The sequence below is a fragment of the Anolis sagrei genome, chromosome 1 (assembly GCF_037176765.1).
Source record: "Anolis sagrei isolate rAnoSag1 chromosome 1, rAnoSag1.mat, whole genome shotgun sequence".
NCBI classification, from domain to species: domain Eukaryota; kingdom Metazoa; phylum Chordata; class Lepidosauria; order Squamata; family Dactyloidae; genus Anolis; species Anolis sagrei.
Window position 1 is genome coordinate 145,373,226 of NC_090021.1, and position 12,752 is coordinate 145,385,977.

Consider the following 12,752-nt stretch of genomic DNA (forward strand, 5'->3'; position numbering starts at 1 on the left):
CTCTTAGTTTCCCTTCACTTCACTCCCAATCAACTGTAAGCAGTTCCCAGGAGTCTAATGAGGTTTGCTAACACGTGTGGGTGATCTTTATTCTCCCTTTTATCCAGGGAGAAAACCATCAGTTGAAATGTGCCTCCAATCAGTTATCACTGCTGTCATGCAGTCTTTGGATAAAAAGGTCTCAGCTGGCCACAGCTGCACCTTGTAGTCAAACCAAACCAGCAACATCTTCAAATAGAGAACTGGTTGATCCCACAGATTATGTTTCATTCTGCAGCATTTTAGCCAACAGTGGAATGTTGGTATCAAGTTCAGAGAGTCATTTCATTGACTTCTCTGCTGGTACTGCCAAGCTATGAGAGTGAACTACATATAGAGCAACAAGCAACGACAGTGAAAAGCTGAATAGTCAAATATTTTCTACCTACTTGTCCATGTCAGTGCATCTGGAATTATTTTTAAGGTGCATAGTTCAAGATTGATAAGTACCTTGTTCTTAACTTTGTAGAAAATTGCAGGTGGAGAGCAGTTTTCCATTATCAACAAAACAACCCTAAATAGAAGAAACAACAACAACAGGGGGAAAGCTCACTGATTGTATTTTTCTTGTTATTTTCTAAGAGCTTGATTATTTAATATGATTCTAATTGATCCTTCTGAGGAGGCAGAATTCATAGTATTAAGGGAAGCTTGGGGGCTCAGTTTTGCCAGATCTCTATTTTGGGGTCTACAGCCAACATGTTAAGGACTAAGAGCACTCATTTGTGAATCAGAAAAGAACACTTTTTAAATTGAGGTGTTCTTTTTGTGAGGAGGGGAAAAACATTTGTTTGCAGTATTTGCTTTTGCACCATTTTGTGTACCTTTAAGAGCTTCTACAGGTATAATATGTGGAAAAAGAGTGATCAACCTTACACAGCATTTTAAAATTAATGTGTTCTGGGTCCTTCGAGCCATGAGGAGTAGTAGGTAATAATAATAATAATAATAATAATAATAATAATAATAATAATAATAATCTGACGTGTGATCCAATACAACAGCCAGCAGAGTCTGCTGTTGTATTGCTGTTGTATTGTTGTATTGTTGTATTGTTGTATTGCTGTTGTATTGCTGCATTGTCTGCTGTTATATATACAACAGCATCTTGTCTGCTGTGGACTCATCTTGTTGTGTTTCAAATAATAATAGTAACAACACTTTGTTTATATAACGCCCTTCTCCCCAAGGAGACTCAGAGCAGATTACAGTATATAAACGAACACAGGCAAGTATTCAAGGCCTTGTTACAATGAGACACACATACACAGATAAAGTCAAAGGCTTCTCCTTTCATTTCCGGCTCTGGAGGCGGTGGTCATATCTGGCTCTTGAGGAGATGCTCTTTTCCATTTCTAAGCCAAGGAGCCTGCATTGTCACCTCCTAGTTGTGTGGCCAGCATGACTGCTTGGAGCATATTTTTGCCTTTTCCTGCTGAAGCAGTAACTATTTTGAACTTCAAGGTTGGCAGGAGCTCACCCCATTCTGCAAATTTGAATTGTCAACCTTCAGATCAGCAGTTCAGCACAAAAGTTTAACTCATCATGACATCATCATCATCATCATCATCATCATCATCATGGTCACATATGGCAATTCCAACAATCTGGACTCTTGACTATGTGGTGTAGACAACATTGACCATGGTGAGAGAAGATGGGATTTGTGGAAGAACATCTGGGAGACCACATGTTCCCCAACTCTCTTTTGTGCAATCTAGCTGATACCAATGCTCACAGTAAAGACTTGAATACAATATGCAAATATTCTATTTCTCTGGGACCTACAGTATAATCTTGTAGTGTGGTGGTTTCTTTAAACAATAGATCAACATTCCCTTCCCACTGGGCATGCTTATTCCGCAGTAGGCTCTCATGAGGGATTCCCTTCCTCCTCGTTATATTTTCTCTCTCTAAAGCTTTCTTAAATATCCATAAACCTCAGGATTCCCATGAGTATGCAGATGTCTTCTGTCTTGTGCACAGTTGGTGCCGCTTAGACTACAGTAATGCAACAATGATTGGCTGAAAGTGGTATTTGTGTATTCCACAAAACGTTTAACAAAACATCGCAGTATGCTTTTCATTGTGTGTATTAGCTGAGCCCGTGGCTATGAATACTGAAAATACAACAATTAACTTTGGAAAGAAGAGGATTTCATGTGTGAGATATTTTGTTTATGTTTTTCATTTTATTTAACGTTTAAAACTATAAGCAGCCTACACAAAACTCAATGGAGAAGGAGATTTATGCATGCAGTGATGCGCTTGGTTTGGCTTGGAAAAACATTTGAAGGGATGATTTAAATAATCCAGTTGGAGCTGCAATATTGACATTGAACTATGTTAGCTGGCTGCTGGAAGCTAGACTCTCTCAGCCCCTTCAGTGGCAGTGTAGCGGTGAATGGCATTGTATATTATTCTTTCATCCCAACCTGCAGCATAGAGAGAAAACGAAGTGATATGAAAACCGGATTTTTGTGACTTCTTTTCTTAGCATCAACACCCCCTTTTTGTAAGTGATCTCTCAATGGAGAGTACTCGCAAACCAATCCAAACTTGGCCTACAGCATTCACTGTGAAATACACTGCTCGGTTATCCTAACCCGCTTTACTGCAGCTGAAAGCTGCATCCAATCCACAGTATCAAAATAGTGGGATGCACTTGCTGAGTCCCTTCGGGGAAATAGGGCAGAATATAAATAAAGTTTTATTATCATAGTTTTATTAATTTTTTTATTAATACTTTTTTATTTTTAGTGGTAAATTTTAAAATTGAAAATTTTAATTTTTTAAAAAAGCCTATTATATTTTTCTACCAATCTAATGACAGATTTTTTTAAAGATCTCATTCCTCATGAATTACAGGATGAGGTGTATGTTTTTTAAGGCTTAGCCATGTTGCTTTTCCAGGCTTTTCCACAAAGGATGCCAGCTTATACAAATCTGGGCAGTAAATTCCACTGAATTCCACAGGACGTACTTTGGAGAAAAAAATCTGGGATGGCACTGCTGGAAGTTAAAATAAATATTCATCTGCAGAAACTAGGAATCCTGTTTAACACAGGGATGAAGAATGGCCCTCTATATTTTGCTGGAGTGCAGCTCCCAACAGCCTTAGCCAACATAACAAGTAGTGAGAGATTATAGTTTCTGGAAGGGCAACAGGTTTCCCATATTTTGCAGATCTTAGTTATAGTATATACTAATGTATAAGTTGAGGGCAGGTTTGAGGGACTTAAGGATAAATTGAAGGTCATTCAATAGAAGTATAAATATCACCTTGGGTGCCAGCTGCTTTTGGCCACCACTACCACTGCTGTTTTCCACCCAAGTACTATAAAAGTCCAGAAACAATGCTATGGCAGAATAGAGGGGATTGGTGCTTTTTCTAGGTTCTTCTTGGATGGATTAAGCTTTAACCTTTGGACACTCTACTTGGAGAAGGAGATGGCTTCTTTTGTGTGTGAAAAGAATAGAAACTTACACTGACCCCAGGATAAATTGACTGAATTTTTTGGGGGTTGATTATTTGAGAAACATTTGTAGACTCCTGCATGAGTATATTCAGTAACTATACGGGGAAAAGGAGAAGCGTAGAAGAAAGTTGACAGGCAAAAGTAGTGTGTTCCTTTGAGGAAGATGAGAGATGAGCTAGAGTTACAGCTAATAGGAAATGGTGATTCAACCAACAATGAATTAAATTGACTCTAGCTTTAATCCCCACCCCCATTTATTTCACGAATTTATTTTGCCGATTCATTAATGTAGTCAGTCCGTAAGTTGCAAACAAGATAGGTTCTGTAGGCATATTCTAAAGTTGGATTTGGAACAGTTTCATCTTAAATGTAACTCCAACCTTGTGATGGTTGTTTTGCTTTCTATACTCCTGTTCAGAAGATTTCACCTCACTTTCAATCCCTATGAGAATTATATTTTGAAAAATTTGGCTTGTTGTGGAAATGAGGATTGTGGAAATCAGTCTCAGTGAGGATGCTTGCCACAGATGGAGGCAAAACATCATGAAAGAATTCTAGTACAACATGGCCATACAGCCCAAAAAGTTCACAACCCAGTGATTCCAGCAATGAAAGCCTTCAACAACACAACAACAACAACAACAGAAGCCCCAGAGGTCATCCAGTCCAACCCCCTTCTGCCATGCAGGAAAACACAATCAAAGCATCCTCTTAGCAGTGAGAGGGAAATGGGGTTTTGGAAGCAAAGAAAGGGTTTCAGGCTCTGGTCAGCAAGAAAAAGAGGCTGAGCAGCAAGGATGGAGGAGGAGGAGCTGGAGGTGGAGAGCAGCATGGCACTAGGAGCCCCTCACTATCACCCGCAGAGTCCCAAGGGCTTTGCAGAGCACCATTTGGGAACCCCTGGTGTATGGGGTTGAATGTTGGACTACGACTCTGGAAATCAGGGTTGATTCCCTTCCAAGTAATGGAAAGCCATCAAATGACCTTAAACGAGTTGCATGTTGTCAGTCCTGGAAATGTTGGTGACTTTTTAATAAAAGAAAATGAGCTGAATAAGGTTCTCAAGCAGCTACACTCTAAAGGTACAACTGTTTATGGTATGGACAACATCATATTGTATATGCTTGCTATGTAACTTACAAATGAGGAGCAACCATAATTGTCACCCATCCCTAGGGGTACCTCTACAACAGGCATGGGAAAACTTCGGTCTTCCAGGTGTTTTGGACTTCAGCTCCCATAATTCCTGGCCTCAGACCCCTTCCTTTTCTCCCTCAGCTGCTCCCACACAAATCGTGGGAGTTGAAGTCCAAAACACTTCAAGGGCTGAAGTTTGCCCATGCCTGATCTACAACATTAGAGAATTAATGCACTTTGACACCACTGTAACTGCCCTGGCTCAATTCTGTGAAATCATGGGGATTGTAATTTGGTCAGGCACCAGCACTCTTTGACTGAGAACGCTAAAGACCTTGCAAAACTACAAGTCCTGAGATTCCACAGAATTGAGCCATGACAGTTAAAGTGGTGTCAGACAGCATTAATTCAACAGTTATTAGAGCTGAGGGTGTATTTACAATGTGGAATTAATTCAATTTGACACCACTTTAACTGCCCTGGCTCAATGGAATGGAATCACAGGAATTGTAGTTATGCAAGATCATTTTCCTTCTTTGTTAAAGAGGGTGATGCTTATCAAACTACACCACCCATGATTCCATAGCATTAAGCCATGGTAGTTTAAGTGTGTCAAACTGCATTAATTCCAAAATGTAGATGCACCCTAAAATGCAAATGTATTATGTGATTATTCTGATATGTACATATTGGGTAATATCTAAGGATTTACTGATACCATTACTCTTTCAATAGACTTATATGTCATATGATACCTTAGAGCCTATTTGTCTTAGAAGAAATAGAAAAGAATTTCTGTTCTTTAGTGTTTTGCTCAGGTGAGCACTCATCATATGAATGATCTTTGTAGTATTCGACAGGGAGTAGCTACATGATTTCACATGCTTTTAATAGTAACATCTTTTGGCACAGTATGGTGTTAAAAGCGAAAGCACATGCTGTCAGTGAAATAGTGGTATGAATGAATATTTCATGCCATTTTCCAAAGGGGACAGATTCAAAGAGCAAAACATGTGAGAATCCCCTTGGGGGGTAGTAGAGTCGACTCTTGCAATGTAAGCCATGTACACACATCCAGTTAATATATTTTGATTGAGTATGATGACACATCAATACAAAGATGGATTAGTCAAAGTCAGACAAAATTATTGTCACAACTTTGAGCCCTTTTAATGCCAAGGCAATCTTTGCACGCATACCACACATGTCACATGAAACAAATACCTGGTCTATGGAGGGCTGCCAGGTTTGATATGGGACAAGGATTCTGAACAGATTGGGGAACAGAACAAAGTGACACAGAGGTACCGGTGACAAGAACAGAACTGCAGACACCTCCTTTCCTCCATCTACACTGTAGAATTAATGGAGTTTGACACCACTTGAACTTTCCTAGCTCAATATAATGGAATCACAAGGCTGTGAAATTCTGGAGATGTAGTTTTGAGAGGAACCATCACTCTTTGGCAGAGAAGGCTAATAATAATAATAATAATAATAATAATGACATAAAAATAATAAAACTTTATTTACATCCTGCCACCATCTCTCCAAGGGGACTCAGGGTGGATTAAATGAGCCCAAGAATTACAACAATGGAAATATACAACATAAAAATACAGCAATAAAATGTAATGAAAATAAAAATACAAAAAAATAATACAAAGTAAATTATTTATTATTTATTTAGAGCTTTTATAACCCGGTCTTCTTGACCTCCAAAGAGGGACTCAAACCAGCTAACAACAGAAAATTCATACACAAATAAGCTAAAACATAATATCATCATGCAATATAAAATCACAATAATTGAACACAATGGGCAGGGCCAGTTGCAAAGATTAAAAGGTTAAAAAACACTGGGTGATATGATCAATGTAGTGTATCTAGAAAGAGGATCAAATGGGACCAAACAATGGGGTTTAATTGTTTCTAGAGGATAAAATTAAATGCATCCGAGGGCATTTTATGCAAGGTTTGTTCAAGGTCAGGAATTGTTGTACATTCATTGAAGGCACACTGGAGCAGCCAAGTTTTCAGGCTCTTCTTGAAGACTGCCAGGGTGGGGGCTTGCCTAATTTCTCTGGGGAGTGAGTTCCAGAGCCGGGGGGCCACCACAGAGAAGGCCCTCTCGTTGTCCCCACAAGTCGCTCTTGCGACGGGGGCAGGAGCAAGAGAAGGGCTACTCTGAAGATCGAAGGGATCATATAGGTTCGTAGAAGGAAATGCAGCTCCTAAACCATTCAGGGCTTTGTAGGTAAGAACCTGCACCTTGACTTCGGACCTGAAAATAACTGGCAACCAATTGAGCTCCTTAAACGGGGGTAGACCACTCCCTGTAATTCGGATCAGTTAGTAGTCTGGCTGCCGAACATTGGACCAATTGAAGTTTCCACGTTGTCTTCAAGGGCAGTCCCATGTAGTGTGCATTGCAATAGTCCAATCTAGAGATAACTAAGGTGTGAACCACCATGACCAAGTCAGACTTCATGAGGTTCGGTCCCAGAACTTGGAAATCTACAACTCCCAGAATTCCATAGCATTGAGCCGTGATATTTAAAGTGGTATAAAGCTCATCCCGTTTGACATAGTTCTATACTCCTTTGTCCATCCCCACTGAAGTTACAGGAGCTCCATCCCATATTCAGCTTGGCAACACTAGATCTATCACACTCCAAGGAAAGACATATATCACATCACATTCTAGTCAGTGAGAATTCATCTTAGCTGCAAATGCTTAGAATTGTTAACTAATTCATTGTGCACTTGGGTGTAAGCCCACACTGAAAAATAAATGGATTTTAAATTGCTTTGATTGGTATGCAGCCCTGAGTTCTTGTGAAATAAGCTGGGTCTTACTAAGTAAACACTTGAACAGCAAAGGAATATAGACATCCTTCTTACATACAAAAATGCATGATCAAAAACACAAGCATGTGCATGAAGTAAGATACATTTACCAGAGGAGAGTACACACTGCTCTGAATTCTGTTTGTGACATGGGAACTTTAGGAGGGTGCACTTCATTTGTGAGTACACTCCCATTTTCTTCCCCCTATAAACCAAAATGATCTGATTTCCTAGCTTCATCTTATGTCTACCTTCCCCACTAGTAAGCACTGCAGTACCCGGGGTGGCTCTTTTCAGTGATTGACAGATGCTGACGGAGAGTTTTTGGACAGAGTACCAAGTTCTGGAGCGGTGATTTTCAGGGCCCTTCCAGACAGACCCTATATTCCAGGATCTGATCCCAGTTTACCCCAGATTATCTGGCAGTGGGGACTCATATAATCTAGTTTAAAGCAGAAATCTCGGATCAGATCCTGGAATATAGGACCAGTCTGGAAGGGCTCTCAAACTCTAGTCTTCCAGGCCTTTTGGACTCCAACCCCCAGAAGCCCCAGCCAGCTTGGCCAACAGCCAGAAATTATTGGGGTCTCAAGTCTGGTCCTTGTCTGCCTTGGCCTTCCTCACCATGTAGATGTGGCATCCCGCATCTCCAGGCTTAGAGGAGGGCCAAGGTATAAACACATGGCTGGTGAGACCTCTTTGGAGCTCTCGCCATCCATGTCTCTTCTACTCCTCTTCTCCGGCTGGGAAAGCAGCGGGCCGTCATCTCCTCAGGTGGAGAAGAGTGCAGAGGGAAAGGCAGAGAGATCTCGGGCAATGTCCAGTCTCCACCTCCTTCTCTTCCTCCTCTTCTCTGCTCGGGAAAGTGATGGGCCACCATCTCCCCAAACAGAGAAGAGTGCAGAGGAGAAGGCATTAGTAAATATTTGATTTGGATACAAATTTTATATGCCTCTATCTCTGAAGTCACACAAAAATTTCTCTGGTGGAAAAGGGTCCTGAATGGAAATGTTTAAGAAGTCCTGGTCTACAGGATAGTACTTTGTATCCCATTCCCAAAAAGACATATATAAATGGACACAACATGATTGACTCATCTGGCCACTGTCTGCTGTACAGTCATCCCAAACATACCAAGTGTGGGAGTCCTTCCTATATGGCCTCAATCCTGAAAGCTTTCCTGATGCACGCATAGCCAAGCAGAAAGCTTTCTGAGCAGCTGCAAAATTTATGGTGCTACAAATCTGTGGCAGTTCTTATTTCCTATCACTTAGGTTTTATGAAAGTAAGCACAAAATGTAAATAGGAATTATCATTTATTTCCTAGTTATGTACTGTAACACACTTTACATGGGGCTGCCTTTGAAGACGACCCAGAAACTTTAGTTGGTCCAAAGGTCCGCGGCCAGATTACTAACAAGGGTGAGCTACAGGGAGTGGTCAACCCCACTGTTTAAGCAGCTCCACTGGTTTCCAATGTGTTTCCAGTCCCAATTCAAGGTGAGGGTTTTTACCTACAAAGCCCTAAAGAGTTCGGAACCTGCCTATCTTCGCAATTGCATCATCCCCAACGAACCAATTTGTACCCTAAATCATCCGGAAAGGCTCTCCTATCGCTTCCGCTGCCATCTCAGTTGCAGCTTGTGGGAACAAGGGACAGGGCCGTCTCAGTGGTGGCCCCACAGCTCTGGATCTCCCTCCCTAAGCAGATCGGACAAGCACCCACCTTATCCACCTTCTGTAAGGAGTTAAAAATGTAGATTTTCCGCAATGACTTTGTTTAGGCAGTTCACCAGAGAATCGCCCCAACCTTATTTATGTTCTTACACTTTAGTACTATCCACCTCCATTAACTCTTGACACTTATGGCTAGAGGTATTTCCTCTAGATTGATATACCTGAATTTTTGAACTTTCCCTCTGGCTCTACTTAGGAATTGCACTGCACTTTTTGAGCCTGGACCCAGCACCAATTCTTACTCAGCCATCATATGGTTTTATGATGTTGTTTGTTGTAACTGCGTTATGTTTTTTAATTGATTGATTTTAATTGCTGTTGTGTTATCTGTGATTTTGGGCTTGTCCCCATGTAAGCTGCCCTGAGTCCATTTGGGGAGATGGTGGCGGGATATAAAAATAAAGTTATATTATTATATTATTATTATTCAGAGGTCTACTTAGAAGTAAGTCTGAGCATGCAAATATGGTTAAGATTGCAGCCTTGGGATAATGTACCAAGCTGTTTCATATTTGGAGAAGGACACTGTTTCCAGCAGGAACTGTGCAAGTGTGTATCATTGTGCTTATCTCATGCTGAAGGGAGAACAATCGAAGTTTGTACGAGAGAAGGAAAACAAAGCATGCTGCCCACATTCTCTGGGGGACCACTGTGAATTGAGATCTTATTCTTCTGGATATAGATTTTAGAAGAAAATATTCGATATGGAAGCCTAGTTGTGCTTAGGTCAGTGGGAGACAGACCCCAAGACAGTAGGACTTAGTTTGAGGATTTTTTCCCCCTTGAAACAAGAAGTCAGCCAGAGACAAGCACAAAATATTATCAGTGGAAAGGAGCTGAATTGAAAATGGTGAATCAGGGGATGAGTCCCATTTCCTACTGCCCCTTCCCTTGATCCTGCATATTTATACAAATACAAGTTGATGCCTTAATTACTATATATAGTGGTCCAATAGCATGGTGGAGACATGTTATTTTATAGGCAAGGAACACAAGAAGGAAAGAGAGAAGTGAAAAGTACAAAGTCAGTCACGGCAGAGAATTCTTCTTTTACTTGCAGTTTCCCATGCAGTTTTCAAACTGTTGGGAGTCACAACATATTGGAAACCATACCTTCTGCCTGGTCCCGTTATAGATGTTGAAAAACAACTGCCATCCAGAATGCTCTGGGTTTAGAAGCTGTTGCTATTCAGGAGGTAAGTAAAACCATAATCCTTTTTTTTTGCCACTTGAAAGAAAAAGTTCTTACACATGTTTTCACATAACTATATTGTTCTGTATGTGGTTATCTTCCCTATAGTTAAATTATTTATTTACATCAGCAGTGTTGGAGCCACCAGTGGCACAATGTGTTAAACCCTTGTGCTGGTAGAACTGCTGACCAGAAAGTCGGCAGTTCAAATCCAGGAAGCGGGGTGAGCTGCTGTCTGTCAGCTCCAGCTTTTCATGTGGGAACATGAGAGAAGCCTCCCATAGGATGATAAAACATCCAGGCATCCCCTGGGCAACATCTTTGCAGACGGCCAGTTCTCTTACACCAGAAACAACTTGCAATTTCTCAAGTTGCTCCTGACAAGGGGAAAAAAAGCAGCAGTGTTGAAATACCTGGTGTTTTCTATTAAGGCAAGAGAGACGGTTTTGAAATACACACACACACACACACTTCGGACAAGAAGGAGACTCCAGGTTTTCCTCTTAAAGAGTAAACTGGGCTTCTCAAGTCATACAGTGAAGATTTTTGTCTGCTTTCCTTGCCCTCTTTTCAGACGTTTGTAGTTTGAGCTAATTCCCCAAACCCCACAGGTAGCCCTCTCTTTTGTAAGAACAGACTTTGATCAAAATTTATTGGCACAAGTTAAAGGATTCCTGTGAGGCTAATATTATGAGATCACTCAATGTGACAATTTTAAACATGAAGATGCATGGGGTGAGACAAAGCTGGAACTGTTAATTTTTTTAGAAACAAAGCAAAAGTATAGTTCCCACACTGGGGAAATGTACAAACAATGCTTAGCAAAATATCTAATCTCCCAAGTGATGGTAAAATATGCTGATTCTATATTTTGCTATTTTTACCACTTTTTATCCATTACTCTGTGTATTTGCTGAGGAGGGGTGGTTCATGCAGAAATGTGTGTTCATGACATTCTCGGGTGTTCAAGTTGCATGCTATAAATGATAATAAATTTGGTCAGGTGATAACTGCATCTGTACTGTAGAATTAATGCAGTTTAACTGCCATGGCTCAGTTATATGGAATCATGGGAATTGTAGCTAGTTGAGGTGCCAGTACTCTTTGGCAGACCTTATAAAACTACAAACCCCATGATTTTCTAGCATTGAGCCATGGCAGTTAAGTTGTATTAATTCTACTACGTAGATGCAGCCCCAATCTATCCCAATCATTAATTCTGCAGGTTAGATGCACCCTGGATTCGACTATTATTCTATTTACATTTTCCGAGGAGTAAAGACCAGTGGCACAGTGGGTTAAACCACTGAGCTGTTGAACTAGCTGACCGAAAGGATGATGGTTCGAATCCAGGGAGCAGGGTGAGCTCCAGCTGTTAGCCCCATCTTCTGCCAACCTAGCAGTTTGGAAACATGCAAATGTGAGTAGAGCAATAGGTTCTGCTTTGGCAGGAAGGTAATGGTGCTCCACACAGTCATGCCAGCCACATGACCTTGGAGGCATCTATGGACAACACTGGCTCTTCAGCTTAGAAATGGAGATGAGCACCACCGCCCGGAGTCAGACATGACTAGACTTAATGTCAAGGGAAAACCTTTATCTTTTTAGAGCTCATTGAACTTAGTCTCAATACATTCCAACCATTCCGTTGACTGTACCATTGCATCTTTTGGATGCAAGATGCAAAATGATAGTAATCAACCAGATTATATTTGCTTCAAAATGTCCTGCATGGATCGTGGCTGTAAAATATAAGATTTATCATTCTGTGCAGTACCGTGTTAAGCAGCACTGGTTGTTGGTTATGGGAAATGGAGGTGGTTAGGGATTAAAGTGGATTATATTTATTATTTATTTATTTATTTAGAGGTTTTTTTACTCCGCCCTTCTCAACCCCCTAGGGGGGACTCAGGACGGCTTCCAGCTGGCACATATTCAGTGCCTACAATTAAACACAATAGAATACACAACAAAACAGTAATGATAAATAGTAAAAAACATTGAGTTAATAAAATAAAATCTACTAAAAAAGAAGCCAGCCTGGTGATTGTCATCTTGACGAGTTCTGTGATTTGTGATTCCATTCAGCTTATCATAATCCATTTCCATAACTATTGCTGTCATTGTCCTTGTCAGTCTACAACAGTGGTTCTCAACATGTGGGTCCCCTGGTGTTTTGGCCTACAACTCCCAGAAATCCCAGCCAGTTTACCAGCTGTTAGGATTTCTGGGAGTTGAAGGCCAAAACATCTGGTCTACAAGATTACCCAAAGGCCTGGTCCCATATCCATGTTTTTAATTTCCTTCTAAAAGAGAGG

The 12,752-nt window shown here is 40.8% G+C and overlaps 1 protein-coding gene across 6 annotated transcripts in view; it reads left to right on the top strand.

The window, feature by feature from the left end:
- The window catches only part of PAK5 (p21 (RAC1) activated kinase 5), a 154,958-nt gene that overhangs the window by 59,941 nt on the left and 82,265 nt on the right, over positions 1 to 12,752 (top strand). Inside the window, exon 2 of one of the 6 annotated variants that reach the window (XM_060785775.2) lies at positions 10,303 to 10,438. The exons of 4 other annotated variants lie outside the window; for them this stretch is intronic. In XM_060785775.2, the coding sequence (XP_060641758.2) occupies positions 10,378 to 10,438 (61 nt within the window). In that variant the 5' untranslated portion in view covers positions 10,303 to 10,377. Of the gene's footprint in view, positions 1 to 10,302; positions 10,439 to 12,752 lie in introns of those variants that run through there. One more of the 6 variants, XM_060785754.2, reaches the window with a different exon arrangement.